The 18,750-nt window shown below is 35.8% G+C and overlaps 2 protein-coding genes across 2 annotated transcripts; one reads left to right on the top strand and one right to left on the bottom strand.

Moving 5' to 3' along the window:
• Nucleotides 1-811: 811 nt before the first annotated feature.
• On the bottom strand, nucleotides 812-4,213 carry SPATA22 (spermatogenesis associated 22). The gene is made up of 5 exons (XM_010185526.1): nucleotides 4,134-4,213; nucleotides 2,751-3,081; nucleotides 2,330-2,459; nucleotides 1,382-1,479; nucleotides 812-1,003 (listed from the first exon to the last, which is right to left on the bottom strand). The coding sequence occupies exons 1-5, from the start codon at nucleotides 4,211-4,213 to the stop codon at nucleotides 812-814; spliced, it is 831 nt and encodes a 276-aa protein (XP_010183828.1).
• Nucleotides 4,214-9,526: 5,313 nt separating this feature from the next.
• ASPA (aspartoacylase) lies at nucleotides 9,527-16,328 on the top strand. The gene is made up of 6 exons (XM_010185525.1): nucleotides 9,527-9,765; nucleotides 12,141-12,336; nucleotides 13,520-13,613; nucleotides 14,406-14,513; nucleotides 15,407-15,516; nucleotides 16,060-16,328. Exons 1-6 carry the CDS (start codon nucleotides 9,527-9,529, stop codon nucleotides 16,270-16,272), a joined length of 960 nt encoding a protein of 319 aa, XP_010183827.1. The 3' UTR covers nucleotides 16,273-16,328.
• The last annotated feature ends 2,422 nt before the right edge of the window (nucleotides 16,329-18,750 follow it).

The raw sequence follows: 18,750 nt of genomic DNA, 5'->3' as shown, positions 1-18,750 counted from the left end.
AAAGACAAGGAAGTTCTGTGTTCAAATAATTATATATTTCCAACTTCCTCTGCGTCCTTAAGCAATCTTCCTATAGCTTCAGGGTCTGTTGTTATTTTATACAGGTGTTATACTGATTATTTATTTTTTAAAACCATGAATCAGATAACATAACAACGAGAACCATATGAATACCTAATATATAGAGCTGCATCCTGTGAAATCTTTCTGTAGTATCTGTTATGTTCATTTCTAGAAAAGCTTTTGCACGTGTTCTTGCAATGCAGCAAAGGGAACCTGTTTGTGGGAACTGAAGTGGAATAGACTACCTTCCTACCTTCTACCAAAAACCAGCTTTAATGCAATATGCAGAGCCAAACAGAAGACTGTTGACGTTCGTTAGCTACTAAATTTTGAACAAATACTCCTCAAAAGAAGTAAATAATCAACATTTTGAAATAGATATTGAAGGTATTTCTAAAAACTGAAGATAACTAAAAGCAAAGGCAATCTGAATTAGTATTGACGATCTTGTTCTAAGGCACTTGCACTACTGCAAAACTTAAACATTTAAATTCAGAATTTCTCCAGTAAAATCTAATCCACTGTGTAATAAAACCCTGCTATTGCATATTTAACTGGGAAAGATAAGCTATGAGAAGTAATAGTGGAAACACAACATTGTTACTAACATTCGTTGGAAAACACAGCAGAGAGGTATTTTCAATTATTTTATCAGATTTTCAGTATTAGTTTTGGTAAACACTTTAGGATGTTCAGCATTTATGGGTAATGATTAGTGAAAATTGGTTCTGGACAACCATTTTGTCTTTTAAATTTCATTAACTCTTTTTACGTATGCTGTCATCTCAACATCTGCAATTTTAACAAATTCTTGGAAAGTGTTTTGTTCTTGAATAGTTGCTGGTCTTACAGAGACGCACTTGAAAATGTTCCTTTTTGCATCATAGTTGCCCATGCACCTGTGCACTCGACCTCTAATTAGTCTTGGAAGCTCCCGGTCCTTCATCAAAAGCATAATAAACAAATAAATAAATTAGACATCTTTCTAACATAAAAGCTTTCAAAATGCCCAGTTGTTAGATACTAGTGGATTTCTGAAGACTGCCTCAAATGCAGGCATTTACATCAGTTTTTTTGCTGTTACCAACTACTAAGAAGCTGAACTGGAAGTCCCACCTTTTTGCTGAAACTGAAGTCTGAGGATGCCTAAATAGTGACTGGATTATTGCTCTAGACCAGTTTGGGAACAATATGGTATGAACACCCAGATTTCCTTTTACACAGTAATTTTCTGTTTCATCAGAACAACCTACTATTAGCTTCATAAAAGAGATCATAGCTAGTGGTGTCTGTTATGTACAGACACAGGAACACTTACAATCTCATAAAATACACAAGGCAGGCTCTCCTTTCCATCTCTTAGAAGAAAATTCTTTGCCCCATATGCTCCAGGTGTGACTGCAGAGTCAAGTGTGCCTGTACCATTAAGCACAAATAAATCACAATGTAAACATCAGAGCAGTACTAAGTATGACATACAAAGATACCATGACAACATTCACTACACGAAAGCACTAAGATGTATCAAGTCAGCATCAGCTTTCTGTGAGGACCTGTGCTGACAGCACTGGATGTACCAATACAATTTGTGGGCTTTATATAGTCTTTGAGTAGTGAAGTTGTAGACGATGCCACTCTAAACTGAGTGATAAAACGTGGGTTTCATAGCTGTCGCTCTAAACAGGTTGTTCCCTTGTTAAGCAGAGCACAAGAAGATTCTCTTTTAAGTTTTACTGATCTTCATATGCAAATTAATTTCAATACTTGCAACCTTGTCAAAAGCTTTCTGAGATGCCATTACATTGTATGTTTTTACTCACCTTGATTTAAATTTAGTCATTTCAGTCTTCATTCATTTCTCAGGTAACATCAATTAAAACACACTAAAAGTCATCAACGTTTAGAATTACTCCAGACTTGAATTTATTCCCAGATTAATTATGTTAAAAAATACTGTAAAACTGTACCTCCCTACAGGTTCCTTTTCAATAGGAAAATGTATTGTAACGCATTCTAAAAGCAAGGAAAGAAAAGAAACAGGATAGAAAGAGCTTACATTTTGGAGAATAACGGTAGTATTAATTTTGTACCTACTTTAGTCATATTTGATAGCTGAATGGATATCCCAGCAGGAAAATGAGATGGTGCACATGCCAGTATGTTGTGATTTTATGTATTTCCACTACTGTTCCTACAGTTAATAACATTTTCTCTTCATTGTTGTCCTACCATTACTATCAGTTATAGCACAATCTACCATGCTTACCTAAAACTTCAAATAATAGTGCAGTTTTATAAGCATATTGACTCCAGTGCCTCATACTTTCAATGACTGCAGATATGATTCGCAAAGAATTCTTTTTTTCTTTAGTTATTAATTGATAGGATGAAACTTCCTTTCAGAGGAAAATGAAAACTCAAGTTAGAGATACACGCTCATGCAATTTTAAAAGGCACATAGGCATTTACATAGGTTAAATATCCAATATTTACATGAAAATTAAGAGTATTTTTTCAGACTAGATTGTAGGTTTATTATAATTTGAAAATCTCATTTCTAAATTTTCAGAAACTTAAAGATTTACTAAGGCAGCTAGGATTGATGAAAGCCTCCTTTTCCCACAATTTTCCTTTTCTTTACTGTTTTCTTCATTGTATCTTCCTATTAACTCTCTCCATAAGTTTACCTGACTTTTGTCTTCTGGAACACAATCAAATGCTTTTTTGTTCATTTTATTTTGCTGAATATTGTGGTTAAACTTGTATGCCACACTACGACCCTGCAGAGTTGTTGAAACAGCATTAGGTTTCACTGGCCATTGTCCTTTAGATTTACAGGATGGGCTGGTTTCTCTTGTTTTGACATGCTGAGATGAATTATGGTTAGTTTTCAAACTATTTGAAAAGCTCTCAGACTTTCGAATAATTCCACTATCAGATCTTGAATCTGTTGTGTTACTTAAAGGAGTATACTCATTTCTGTTCCAAACTTCAGTACTGGGAGCCTTCTCTTCTGCCCTGCAGTACAACGTAAGACATAGTTCAGTACTACAATATCTACTTTGAACTCTCAGATATGTAATTAAAGCAACTTATGTATTGCTGTTTTAGCTTTAAAAAAATCTGTTAAATATTCAGACTCTAAGTACTTCAGTGTACACTGAAATTTATCCATATGCAAGGCAGTGATCACACCTGTGCTTAAATCCAGCTGAATTCAATAGGCCTTAAAAGCTTGCTTAATAATTGTCCTGCCTTGTATAAGGGATTCTTCCTGAGCTAAGATTAATATCTTTTCCATAACACTAAAATTAAATAAGCAAAGTTTCTTCTGACAATGATATTTCTGAATTCTTCTAGCACCATCACCGAAGAAATAATTTTACAACAAACTCTAGTGCTGATCTTATTATTTCTAACACCTTTCATTTTATAAGGGCAGCTCAGAAATTCCTTCCACCTCTAATCCATTTTGCCTTTGAAGACACGTGTCTGAAACATTCTCTCTCTTTTTGCCATTGGAAAGGAATAGGAGGAAGGGAAGAGAGAAAAGGGACAGTTATAACATTGCTGGAAGTTTTCCTGCTATCTCTAGGCTTCTGAACCTGTAAGATTTTCCTTGGTTTCTAAAGGCACAGATTTCACAATCGTATTCAGTTTTGATTGAATGTTTCAATAGACAATTGCCCTAATGTACACTAATAGAAAATTACTTGAGTCTATTGATAAATTTTGTTTGAAAGTGGGCAAAACTTCAAGTAAAGGAGAATCTCAATAATTACATCTAAGACCAGCAAAATTCAAACAACTTTATGGCAAGTCTGAATTTTAGCCCTGATAATAAGGCTAGATATTAGGTCTAATTAATAGGCCTCATTAGGTTCACTGGAAAGATATTTCATTTCAGTGGGTTTTGGCTCATAGGCACAATGGAATTACGATCAGTGATGACCTGAGAATTAAAAGGTTCTCTCTGAATGCTGCAAAGCTATGGAAAATTGAAGATATATTTTCACATCAGAAAACGTTTGGTTAAGGAAAGCTAATAAAAAAATAAAGACTTCACCAACCTGCAGGCATACAAGTTCTTTCCAGCATTTGCAAAATTAAACTTTGATGCATTTAGTGGTTTCATAAGGGAGGCAGCCATCCTATGTTCTGTTTGGCTTTCAAAGATAGTTAAAAATAATAAAAGTTAAAATAATAAAAGTTAAAATAATAAGTGAAATAGTAAATAAATAAATTCACTTAAAATAATAAGTGAAATAGTAACAGCTTTTTTATAAGACAGACACATTGATCATAGTTTGTGAAACACTTAATACCCAAATAAAAATAATAAACCACAAATAATCTCCTTTTACATACCCATTGTTTGCTGCTTTCTGTAGTTCAGCCACTTCTGGGTTCGCAGTTCCCCAGCCTAATTCTCAAAAGACAAAGAACTGAATATGGATACAAACTGAAAAGATTGAAAGTTAATAGATCTACTCTTTATCTGCATAATGGTCCACAAACAGTCTCACACAGGAAAAAGGAAAACAAAAAAATAAAGAGTGTGGTCCTTTGATATCTGTAATTATAAGGCAACTTCTAACAAGTAGATTGCTTCTCTAGCCAATGGTTACATTACAGACATTAGACTTATTAGCACACAGACTTTATTATTAGTAAATTTTTTTACTTTATTATAAGTAAAACATAATGAAAGTACTAAAGGCCAAATTCTGCATCATTCTTTCCAAGCACAACTTGAAGAACAGAAGTTCTCTTCTGAATTACAAGAAAAGACTTGTTATAAATGTTTCTTCTTGTAACGCAGGACTTGAATGTTGATTGAAATCAGCTGAAAACAAAAGGTCAGTTTCAAGAGGCTCTATTTGAATGCCAGTGCTACTTCATTCTCTAACACACAAGGAGTCAAACTCCCTCTAGACACAAAGCATAAAAAGCTCAATTGTATAGAGAAGAAAGAAATTTCCTGGAGGACATTTTTTACAAAATGAACTTTTCAGAAATAGAGTATTCATATAGTTCTTGATAAAGGCAATGTCTTATTTAATAAAATACCAGCATAAAGTTAACATTTAATTGGACTTAGAGCCATTAAAAAAATAACATATATCTTATTTACCCAATGATGTGGGAGAAAAGTCGTATGTACGAGTCCCAGAACTGGTACCTGGCTCATTTTTAAGTGGATTTGAAGTGAGGGGCTGTCTAGTTCTTTTCTTCTGGTTGAATAGAGGTACAGGCAGACAACCTGGAATTAAAATGCAAATACTACTACTATACCAATAGCAAAATGTACAATCTACACTTAAAATGTGTAAATAAAAATTCTTAACTATATGTATGGCTAAACATAATGAAGTATGAACTGCAAAGCATAACAGAAGGGATGGTACCTGCTGTGCTGCGAGCTGAAGCATCAGCTAGACTCCTTTTCATTTCTTTGCTGTATCTTAATAGGCAAAAAATGATTACTCCAAATTTGCTGTATGGAAGTTAGATAAGCAGACAAAGTAAATTAATTCATGTGGTAAACACATCCAAATTGTATGTGATTTTATGGCAGTTTCTCTTAACTCTCTGTATACCCGGTCACTTCAGTCACGAGCCTAACACATGTGAGCAGTTGTACTGAATTTAGAAGATCCATGGTCACACAAGTAACATGCAATTGCTCTTTGAGGATTAAGGGCCCAAAGGATTACATTTCTGAAGTAAAAAATAAATTACCTGCTTTTAAAAACTGCTTTAAAAATACTGAATTCACTTCTGAACTAAAAACCAGATAGACATTCAAATACAATGATAGTTTTTTTAATTCCTGAAAATAGAATACTAATAGAAAATGCATACTTATACATTGCTGCAAAGTGTGATGGCAAGGTATGTGTCTTGGAATACAAAAATGATGTAACTCTTCTGTGAAAAACAGTGTCACACTTCAAAAAAGAAACTTTATCGAGTTTCCTCGTATTTAAAATACTACACAAGTTTGAAAAATCATTAGTATCAGCCAAATATGATGAACAGAAAACGTATGTACTAGTGTATTAGGTACAGGTAGTTTGCCATATTTGTCTTCTGATGAATCTAGAGTAAAAGTCTATGGATAAATGTATACATCAAGGATACCACACAGACTGCTGTGTAGCATTAGTTACTCTTCTATCAGAGTTAGTTACTGATGCACATTGCCTTTAGTGGTATATGAATAACACCACATACTTGTGTGTATAAATAACATAAGACATTACCTCTACATTTATTTTGATCTAGCAGTTAATCATATGCAGTTATTAAAGATGTTGGCGAGAATGAAGCACAAGTATCTACCACTGCCAGGCTAATAGATCAATTCACTCTTTATTTCTGTGAGATACATCAATTACATGTATACATTAGAGCAGCTTCCCGTTCATTGCTGTTACACAATTTAAACTGTATTGCTAGCACTATAAAGCCTACTAGGCACCAATAAGTGACACACTTCTAAAACAAAACCCCATAAACTTGACATCTCAGTTTATGAAGTCAGTTTTGGTACTGCATAGGGTTTTAGACTGTATTGCTTCGCCTTCTATTCTCTCTTGAAAATAAGCAAACAAAACCCAGAGCTAAAGCTGCAGAAAAAAAGTAAGCTAAGGCTGGAGAACACGAGTTACCAGGGTGAGCCTCCAGAGCACTTCACGCAGCACCAGTCACAGGCTAAAGCAGCCTGAAGCCCTCGCTGGAGTCTGAAGGACAGGCCTGAGGCCAAGCAGCCGCGCTCTCACACCTCGGTGAGAAAAGGCGGGAAGGGGCTGACCGCGGCCTCCTTTCAAAGGCAGCGGCGCAGCGCCCGTCAGGGCTGGCGCAGGCGCAGTTGGCGGCGAGCGGCCGGCAGTGAGGGGGCGGGTGTGGACACCGACGTCGGTGCCGAGCTGGGGAGAGGGCACGGCGAGGGCAGCTCCCAGGAGCGATTAAATCGTCCCTCTGTAGGGTGTAATTCATTATCTCTGTACCCGTGGTAGTGGCCGGCGTGGTGTCATGTTCAGCACTTAGAAAACCCGGGTAGGAGCTGAATATACACAAAGGTGTGAACACAAACATTGATGTAAATAAAACTTACCTGCATTCTTCACGCAGTTTTCAACCACTATTCTGGGTTTTACACAAGTCTGTTTTCAACTTCAACTGATTTCTGTGTAAAGTCTTAGTGCTCGGGAGGATTTGAGCCAGTTGAATTTTTGCAATCCAAATTTTTGCTTGAGCCTATGCCTTGGAAGGCTTTGGCGAGCCATGTCACACGTTTTATATATGTACCATTCTGGCTTTGAAACCTAGACTTCATTCCACTCACACTTTATTGCATATGTTTTTCCGCTTGTGGCACACATTCTAAGCTTTCAGAAGCACCATGAGGTATTTGTATATAGTACATGAAAAGTCTGAATTCTTAATAAAATATGATCCTACATAATTATTCAAAGTGTAAATATTGGCTAAGCACAGGAATAAGGGCTTGGTCGCAGTGTATAATTCAAAAGAATTAAAGTTTTTCAAGTGTTTGCATTTATGCCCTAAATTAATGGGTGCTTGTAATGTCCTGGGAGACCAGGAGTTAAAAGCTGTTTGGAAGTTAACATGCTCTAAGGATATAAAAGAAGCCTCCATGGTTTTAGTTCCTTAACTCATGTCTGGAAATGCACTGTATCTGCCCTAAGAAAGCTCTTCTTTGGAGACAAACTTCTTGCATGTTAAATGAGGTAAGTGCACAAACAATCTCTGTATTTCATTCAGCGTTTTGCAAGGAATTACAACCATTACAGTACCACCCCCAATAGAAGATAAACTACATGTGCTAGCGTCCTGTATTTACATTTTGCTGTTTACTCTTGAAACTGCTGTGGCTTTTAAATTCAGCAAACCAAGATTCAGAGCGCGAGTCATTTTTTCAGGCAGCGTATAAAGAGCCGTTTCGGCACCTTCGCTAAAGAGACTGGGGTCAAAGGACAGTACAGACTGTCCACTGCTGTAAAATACAACTTTACTGCTTTGTTTAATAAATTACTTACTATGATTAAATATCCAACAGCTTCTAAGTGCAGCAGTAATACAGTTGAGTGTTTAAGTAAACAGCCTCTCTGTATTAACTCGCTGCAAGGTTCAGCAAATCTGTATGCATAAACTGAAACATAGCAACTTTTGTAGGAAATATATTCCTGGCAGCCTTTGTCTAGATAAGTCCTATGTTTAGCTTCCTTTTCGTAGACCCACAGTCTATCAGCCTGGGTTATAAAGTCTCTCCCAGGAACTAGCCAAATATTCTCTCAGAGTATAATCTTGATAAAAAGAAAATGTTCAATAAACATTCTTTATTCCCTGGCAATGTTACATTTTTCATATGTATCTTGTGTGTCAGATACTAATTGCAAATACTTCTGTCATTTATAGCAGTAAGCCTTATGTTTTGTTACTAAGACCCTAATGTTTTGATCCTCATGATGGAAGTGATGGCTGCTGTTTGGCTTAAGTTTCAGAAGCCTGTTTGAATGCTTTGGGCAATGGAAGAAGTCAAGTTGTTAACTAAGGCGTTTTTTGGGGAGAGCACAACAATTGTCCCATCGTGATCTATATTTGTTTTCTTTTTAATAAGAGATTGCAAAAGTTAGAAGGATCATCACTGTCAAAGTTGTTCAGTGTGTTAGAGATGTGTATTAGCAGATCCTGAGACAGAACTAGAGGCAGAAATAGTGGGTAAGTCAGTCGTGGATAAATTGCACTTTAATTTTGGCTAGTGTTCCTTATAATCACTGCTCTTCAGCTATTAGAAAACAAAAAGGGTCATACAAGCAACAGCATGCTTTGAGGAACTCAGCTGCTCTTGTTTTTTTAGATGGAAGTACTTGATGTTTCAGCATTATGTGTTGATCTAGAGCCAAGATACGATTCATGTTTTGCTGGTTTTGCTCACTTTAAATCATCCTGCCCTTGTATACTCTAATGTTCAAGTAACTTCAAACATACATGAGTATACTTGTTACACCTAGTTTGCAATGCAAAAAGGTCAGAGATATTTAAGTGCCTTACTAAAGTATACATTAAAAAAGTCTTTTCTTACTGTTTATTGTAAGACTTACCTATAGATCGTATATTAATAGGGATTCCCTGGAGAAGTTAACTTTTGAACTGGGTGACAGTGCCATTAACAGACGTGGAGCTATTACTAAATATGGTACATGAAGGGGAGGGCTCCTCCAGAGGGAGGAGTCAGGTTCACAAGTCCCCGCCTCGCAACAGGAGTCTAAAACTGCTAGAGAAATGTTAATTCACTTTCATTCACATCTGACCTAAACAGGCTTAAAGAATTAGCTATTAAAATAGTAAAAAGGAATATTTTTTTGAGACAAAAGTTTAACTTGATCATTATTTTCTGTTCTGCTTTCAGCAATTCTTAGAGCTGCTGGAAAGCATGACTTCCTCTTCAGTTGTTGGCAGACCTCCGGTGCGACGGGTTGCTGTCTTCGGGGGAACTCATGGCAATGAGTTATCAGGGGTGTTTTTGGTCAAGCACTGGCAAGAGAATGGAGCCGAGATTCAAAGGACGGGAGTGGAAGTGAAACCGTTTCTTACCAACCCAAGAGCTGTGAAGAAGTGTACCAGATACATTGACTGTGACCTGAACCGTGCTTTTGACCCCGATAATCTTGGGTAAGAATAGCTGTACTTTCTGTTGTTTTGCTTTTCTGTTTGTTAAAATTGTAGGGAGCTTCCTTTCCAGATTAAAATGTGAACACAAGTTCCACTACTATTTTAACTGTGCAGTCACATAGCTGAAATACTGACCTTTAACCCAAAAAGAACAAATTGCATGAGTGTTAACAGATTCATTTAAAAACTACTGCTGGTGGAATGAGTCTCAAACCAACACAATCTTAAACATAGCATTTTGAATTAGTATTAGGTTAGCTGTATTTGTGTAAACTTAAGTATTGCTGTTCTGAGTTGCAAAGTCACTATTTCTCACATGTTTTGTGCAATTCAGCTTTGGAGCTCTTCTGAATATAATTCTATTTGCAGGAAGAGAGCAGATAAAAGCAGTTTAAACAGACATCTGAGTATCTGAAAGAATGGCATACAAATCAGGGAAGTGTATTTAATTACAGTTACATGCAGTAACAGATGAAAACTTAGGAATATTCTATTCTGTGGCAAAATGATAGCCCAGAAGTCTCAGTAATTTAACTGACTCATTGTTTTAGAAGAAATACAATCTATAATTACTGTAAAATAGTAATTGTTTTTACATTTTTAATGGATTTTTATGTTTCTCTGCTTATGAGATATCTATTCCAGTGGTGTCTTTGCTGTATGAACAGTGTTATGCTTGGTATAGTTGCATGCTGAACAAGGAATTATGTTTCAGAAAGGTCTTAATGGTAAAGATGAAGATCAGTGAAAGACACATGTATGACATATTTTGTAAGCATAGTTTTTCTTACCCGGCACATCTTGTCATCTAGCTTTTAATCTTAAAATGTTGTTGATTATTATTATATATAAAGATAAATAGACTTTTTAACACAAAAGTGTTGAGGCCATTCTTTCGATTGCTTACTTAAAGAAATGTATGAAAAAAGTGTGTTTGTTTGTTTTCAGCTGCTTTGAACGTAGAACATGTGAAAAAATAGCAGATTAGGACACCTGCAAGTTGTCCTCATTGTTGTAGCCAATATTCCTTAGTAAATCCTATTAAGTTGCCCAGTCCTATTGCAGCACTGCTGAATGTTTGGAATACCTTCATCTGACCACTTTTAAGTGTAGACCCTTCAAGATTGCAAACAATTTTACAAAATAAGAAAAAGGAGCGTGACATCCTGATACTACTGAAAGTAACGGTGGAAGTCCCATTGACTTCCGTAAGAAGTCTTTAACAGTCATATGTGAAGAAACCTTGAATTTCAAAGACAGGACTAAAGAAACCAACAGTAGATTACGCGATCTACAGAATCACAAAAATAGGAAAAGTAGCCTAAGGGGCTCATGTAAAATTCTAATCCACCTCAGATCACAGCAGTAGATCAACTGCATGAAGACATTTCTATTGGGTTATGTCTTGCCATTTCTTATACTCCAGCAGTGGTGACTCCATAATTTTCCTCAGCAACCTCTTCTGATGCTTAAATATCCATGCAGTTAGTAAAGGGTTTTGTTAGTATTTAGCAAACCTGTCTTTACCCAACTTAATACCAGTATATCTTACAACATTAAAATATTACCAAGCTTGCACTGTATTGAGAAAAAACCCTTGAATTTAGCACAAGAGATATTTGATGTTTCTATATTGTACCTGGCATCAAAACCCGATTTGCTGCCTATGTGGAACAAGCCTGAACCTACAGCAGTTTCGTACACTTAATACATAAGAAAGATATCTTTGTGTCCTACATCAGTTTCCTATAGAGCAGATCTCACACCTTTCCCTAGGCCAAGACCATTTTTGTCAGAGTGCAGTATAGACTTAGCCACCTGAGATTACAAGTACTAAAATTCTGGAGGAATAGAGTTGAGGTAGCAAGATCTTTTAGGCACTTTGATGGTCAGAAGGGCTCAAACCAATAGATCGTAAAAGTCTGGTCAGAATATGGGAAGTTGAGATAAAGCAAGTAACAAAAGATCTTGTAGCTGATGCCCAAGGCAAAAGGGCCTAGGACCCTATATCCAAATACTGTCTTCGGTAGGAAGTCTTGGAAGTGGTTTAAGTTGTTGATAAACTGAGTTAGTCTACTGCATAGGAGGAAATTCTGGGATGTAGAGAAATGAGAGAGAAGTAAATAGTCTCCAGTTAAAATCAGATAAGAAAATTCTTACTACCCTTCTGCACTAGATACACAATAGTAAGATCTGGTTAACAGTCATACTTGTTTCAAGCACAAATTCATCAAGTTTTAACAGTTTGGTAATTAAATAGGTGATTTCAACTCCAGTCAATTAAGGAATTAAAGTAAAAGAAAAGGCTATACATATTTTGTTGACTGTAAAGCCGTGGAATGAGTTCACTAATTTCTTTGTACTGATGTTAACAGCAGGACAGTGGTGGAAGATATTCCATATGAAGTGAGAAGGGCTCAGGAAATCAATCAGATATTTGGTCCAAAAGGTAGTGATGATGCGTATGACCTTATTTTTGACCTTCACAACACCACTTCTAACATGGGTGGTACCCTTATTCTTGAAAACTCCAGGGATGACTTTACAATTCAAATGTTTCATTATATCAAGGTAAAACTAATTTAAATGAATTATTAAAATAGATTATTAGTTGTAATGTTGTATTACTATATATGAATTTTGTAGTTTCTTTAAATATACTATTTTTTATTCTGCAAAACTGTTTAAAATATTTCATTAGTCAGAGGATGGGGTTTTTAATCAGAGATAATTAATAATTTGATTATAATATCAGGTTATTCAGATTTGAACTCATAATCTTCATGTATTAAAATGAGTGTTAGTAAGACTGATGGGCAAAGAGGAATGCTTAGAATAACGTCTAGAAAATGAATGTAGTTTAATCTTTCACACTGATCTCTCAGGAGCTTGAATAAATTTGGCTCACATGTTAAATAGTTAAGCATTAATTTTCTGAAATAAAGACTTGTATGAAATAATGGCACTAGGTAATGACGAATGTTCCCTTCATCGGTACTTACAGGAGTAGTGATATGTCTTTGGAAGCTGCTTGATGCTGCTGTTCCTGAAGCTGATAAGTCTTGGTAGAGTGAGGTTTGCTACAGTGCTGGTTTAAGTTAATCTGGTTGAAGTACTAACGACCTAGACAGTGACTGATGACACTGAGGTTAGGCCAAGGTGTGGAATTTAATTTTTTTTCCTTAGAAGCAAAGTTTATTTTGACATACAATTTTTTTCTTATTACATGTATCCCACTTTAATGTTCATAAAATGCCTGAAGATATAGGAAGCTTATGTCTAAAGTTATATGATGAGCAATGGTAGGCAGTCAACAGGAAAGAGGCCTGAAATAGGCTTCTACGTGAAAAAAATGGGTTAAAATAAGGCTTAATTCACAATCTACATCTTCATAAGAGTATCTAAGTCATAACACAAAAAATACTTGAAATGTGCTTTATGGTATTTTGATTCCAAGTTTTGGAACACCGATGAGAGATTTTTCTTCCTGTTAGCAATTCAGGACTAGAGCTGTGTTCAGTGTTGTTAGGAGCCAGCAAAGCTCAGTGGAGCCTGCCTGGCAGGAGTTAATGGAAAAGAGACCAACAAATACAGCTTTGTACATTTTCTAAAGATGTCCTACTTCTTTGAGGGCCATGAAATAAAGGCAACATATTGAAGACATTGTGTAAATCACTTCTGCATCAGTAATCTTTTGTGGCACAACATTTGAAAATATTTGCATAACAAAGAATTTTCTAAACAATTTCCACAGACCGCCTTGGCTCCAGAACGCTGTCCTGTTCTGCTGATTGAACATCCTAGCTTGAAATACGCAACAACTCGATCTGTAGCAAAACATCCTGTTGGTAAATATGAAAAATAAAGCTCATTTTAACCCACCATAAATTATTTTAAAATCTGCCTGTTACCAGATCTGTTCATTTCATTACATTACATTGCACAGAGCGTTCTGATCACCAGCAGCTATTTGTTTGAAAAGATATTTACCAAATCAAATGTCTGTGATGATCTCTTCTTCTGGAGAGTTCTGGTTTATACTCGGCTTACAAAATACAGAAGCCAGATGGAAATTCTTAAACTGAGTTAACCCACTGTTTGCAGAAAATATTTACAGTATACGAGGATAAGGAAGAAGTAACAGCTTCAGAAATGTTTACTTCCTCTAAATAAGCCTTGGCTGAAATGGTGGTTGTTAGCCAAGGAGTGGAAAAGAGATGATGTGATAAAGGCAGGAGGAAATGATGTTCTGCACAGAACTGGTAAACTTGTTCATTTCTGGAATCAGAAACATAACCATAGAAAAAGAAATCATTAGTTTGCTTTTCATACTAACCAATGAGTTCTCTAAAAAGCAGCATGGAAAGATAGGATGAGGAAAAGGTAAGAAAAACAAATATATATGGTGACCATTTCTCCTACTCCAGTAACAACGCTCAGAAACTGTGGATACGGTTCGTTAAATTGATCCTTACTGGTGAGCCAAATTTTCTGCTTGCCTTACAAAATCACAGAACTCTGTACTTGAAAATTCCTCTTGAACATAGAACACAGACCCAATCTGACATCAGTTTTTGCATTGTAATCTAAGCGTATGATATATTATGGCTATATTAATAATCTCCCTCATGTGCAAACAGGTGTGGAGGTGGGTCCCCAGCCACAAGGTGTTGTTAGAGCTGATATTTTGGACAAAATGAGGAAGATTGTCAAGCATGGACTTGATTTTGTGCAACTTTTTAATGAAGGTAAATAAGTAAAGACAGAATATAGCCCCCTGTATCATGTCAGTGGACTATTTCAGGAGAATATCTTTTAAAAACCCTAACATTTTACAGTTAAACAGATAAAATGGTTCTGTGGACAACCTAAGTGTGGCATCAGAAAGTCAAGAGTTCCTGTGTAGCACCTTAATGATATTTCCTCTTTCTGAAGACTCAGTAATTGTACTTGATCTTAATCTTACAGTTGCTTTGAGAGTCTCAAATACTAGCTAACAGTATATTTCTAGTAATATGTGCATGGAGAACATATATACCTTAATACTAAGAAAGTGTTTATCTGCTTTCTGTGCATTGCTATCTAAAATGAAAGTCAAATTTTGCAAGACTGTTAGACTTGCACACACCTGTCTGCTATCTAAAATGCATCCTGACAGAAATAGGTGTTTAGAGTTCTTTTAGAGTGCATTTTGTCCGTGGGCTTTTTTCAGAAGTAAAAGGAAAACTATATAGCTGTGTGTCAGAATCTCCATTATTGTGCTGGAATGGTAAAGATTAAATAGCACTGATACCATTCTGTGTCGTGCAGCAATATCAAACACAGCCCTTTCATGGATTTCTTCATCTACAAAATAGATCTTTTTAAGTATATAGTGAAAAGTCGTATTTCAGCATGAAACTGAGATCCATGCTTCATATGCTATAATACACGACAGGACAATCTTTCTGCAACCGGGCTTCGAGGGGACAAAAAATCTGGAGCCAGACATTTGTGTGATACGTGAGCTAATCACGAGTGTGCAAACTTTCACAAGGTACAACCAAGGATTTAATCCTTTCTAAAGAGAATAAATAAGGCATTGTTCTTTTTTAACAGGCAGTTGTTCATTTTGATATTGAATTACGTTTATTCTTTCTAGGAAAGGAATTTCCACCATGTACAATTGAGGTTTTCCAAATAATGGAAAAAGTAGATTATCCCAGGAATAAGAATGATGAAGTTATTGGTATTATTCACCCTAGACTGCAGGTAAATTCTAGAATAGTTTCCATTTTTGACTTCTTAAAAGTATTCTTGTATTGCTTCTGCTACATTGTAGTATATTTTACTAGTAAATATTTAAACTGACAATACTGCCAGTGGGTTTATTGAATACTTTAGACCTTCCCTATGGTAAGTTCTATCACTGAGGTCACGCAGTATTATTTCAGTAACTGCCTTGGGAATCACTGAATCTAAAAATCACTGTTGAACTTAAAACTGAAAAGAAAAAGCCAGTAGGATGTCTTCTATACTAAAATGGAAATCTAATTTTGAATTCTAAAATGAGGGTCTGCTTTTAATCAGTTGTGAGCATATGTAGTTTCCTTTTAGTTCGCCTTTACCAGTGAATTCTATACAAGCCTGAAAACGGGGCCAGAAACACGAGATCACATACTTAAGTTTAAAAGGAATTTTTTTTAAAGCTTTCGCCATAAACCTCAGAGATTGTAATTATTGAGCAGAAACTCAGAAATCACATGACCTATAAAAAACCTTGAAAGTAAATATATTCTGTTTTCTTTCTCTCAGGATCAAGACTGGCAGCCGCTGAACAACGGTGATCCTCTGTTTTTGACTCTTGATGGAGAAGTCATTGCATATAAAGGAGACTGTACAGTCTATCCAACATTTATTAATGAAGCTGCATACTATGAAAAGAAACAAGCTTTTGTAAAAACAGTAAAAAAGAAACTCACTGCAAAACACATCAGATCCTCAGTCTTAGACCAGAACACTTCTTAAAAGCTTATTACAGATTTTCCATACAAAAACTGGATTTCTTCTCTGTGAAATCCAGTGTCGTTTGGAAGTAATTAATGGAATAATTAAATGCAGAATCTAATTTTCAATTGTACTTTTATTAACATTGCTGAGCACTTTCAAGATGACACATACTGTCATGTTAATTACGACTGTTTACTTGTTCTAATAGATTACTCTTGATGCAAAGAATAAATATTATTTTTATGAATTTTGTCAGCTCACACTATATGAAATTATTAAACCATGTACCACGTATGGGTTAGTTGCTATAAAACTTTTATATCCAGTGTCACAACGATGCTCATCCACAAAACTACATTATATAAAAAAAATTACAGCATTTCTACTTTATAACCCTAAATCTCCAACACATTAAAATGGAGTGATCCATGAAACTAATTCTTTGGAAAACCATACAAAATATGAGACAGAGGAAAAGCTAGCAGGAGAGAAACAGAGAGAGGGTATGTATGTTAAAACTCTTTTGTATTATCTGCATATGACACTAATGTGTACTGCACTGCAGTGGAAGCCTTAGGGTTGGTTTTGTTTTTACACTTACGAAGATACAAATAAGCTAAAAACATACGGTTTCTGAGAAAAATACACTAAAATGAAATGCAAAGCTTTTTAAATTTGAAGTATTACAAGATTAATTCAAGCTGTTTCTGATTTAACATTAATTTAAAGACAGATATTTTAATTTAGAAAGTATCTAGTAGTCAGACAAATACTGGAGCAATACTTGGCTTCAGGACACAGATGTGCTTGTCCTGTGGAACCTTCTGAAGAAAATTTGCAATGGAGAAGTTTATAGCTTTATAACTTTCTATGTGTATCCACCTACTGCTTATACCATTTTCCAAATTAGTCAACTGTTGTACTCCAAAAGTTTTCAGTGAAGAAGGCAAGATTAGGCAATTACTCAGGCCTTGATGAAGAGCAATGCACAAATCATACCTGAGTATTTCGGAATGGAAATCAAGAAGAATTCCATATGGGGAGACCTCAGAATTTTGAGCCTGACTTGTTCTGTATTTGCAGAGAGAAAGTCTGTCATAGTAGCTGAAAAAGAGAACAAAAGGTGAATTCAATTTTCTAAGGTTTTTTCCAACATTTGACAATAATTTGGGTCCAAGAAAACATTGAGAACTTTCTGTAAGGATAAGTGATGTCTTCCTTATTCACTACTGAGCCAAAATCCTTTCTTCCTTACTTTGTGTAACTTCTATGGCAATAAAATAAACACACAGGACAGAAAGTTTATTGAATTGCAAGTTTTATTTCTTTATATTTAAATAAATACTGTATAAAAAGTACAGAATTATCTGCTCTAGTCATTATTCATAGTGTTCGTGATAAGAACCTTGAGATAGGAGATAGTTTGTGCGATCCGGCACAGCTCTGTGGCCACACAAGGAGGTAATTTTGTTAGCAAAGAACTTATACAGACAACCCCTCAGCCTCTTCCTCGGTTTTATCAGTTTTGTACCTGGACATTCCTTACATTTTTTTGTGTATTCCCTGTTTCAAGGCTACACCTACAGTGTGACCTCAGAACAGCGCAGATAACTGAACTTGTTTTCAGTCTACCCGTAGCAACAGGTAGTGCAGCGCAGACTGATCCATTCTGGTTCCTGAGTATATGTGCAGAGGTATTTTTTCGTTGTTGTTCAAAAACTGGCAGTCCAAAGGATCCAAATGGAACTGCATAGTCCTAAGACAATATTCTTCCTTGGCACTTTCAGTGCAAAATTAACCAGCAAAGGTGAAAGATTCCAAGACCGCAGGATATTTTTTCTTAGACTCACATACTCTGCTAAGGCCAAACAATGCTCAGAGATTACGTTGGTCTGTTGATACGCATAAATGTCCTTCCCCTCAAATTCCTATAAGTGTAACAAGATTTCAATTTGATCCCGTCCATCCAGGCCAGACATGGTAAGAAACACAGGATGTGGCATCCATAAGAGACCGTCTGGGTAGCGAGAGCCACGTTCACCATCCCTGCAAAGAGTTTTACACTGTCCTTTCCGCTGGAGAGTTCCTGCGTGCTCTCTTCTGTGATAAGAAAGTCTTTTGGAGCATTTTGCCCACAGTAGGCTTAGCTGTAAGAATCCAATGCAATTCATATTACCATTCAAATGCAGAACAGAATTCACCTGAGTCTTTCCTAAATAGCACCTTTAAAACAGGCACCAAATGAATAGATACAATGAAAACCTATGACACTGAAGGCACCTAACGTATTAATTGAAATTTAAAAGTACATGGAACAAATATTTCTTGTTATATATACATCTATAAAATTGAAAACTAAAAATATAATCCATAGTACTACATCATCACAGGTAGTGAAATAAAAAGTGTTACAGAAATGCATTACATAGTCCTCTGAATAATTTTGTTTAAAAAGCAGCTTTAAAAGCCTGCAGTTGCATTGCATTTAACTTATTT

This window comes from Mesitornis unicolor, unplaced genomic scaffold (genome assembly GCF_000695765.1).
Source record: "Mesitornis unicolor isolate BGI_N332 unplaced genomic scaffold, ASM69576v1 scaffold15405, whole genome shotgun sequence".
NCBI lineage: Eukaryota > Metazoa > Chordata > Aves > Mesitornithiformes > Mesitornithidae > Mesitornis > Mesitornis unicolor.
Note: the sequence above shows the minus strand (reverse complement) of the source record. Positions and strands in the feature narration are given on the sequence as shown.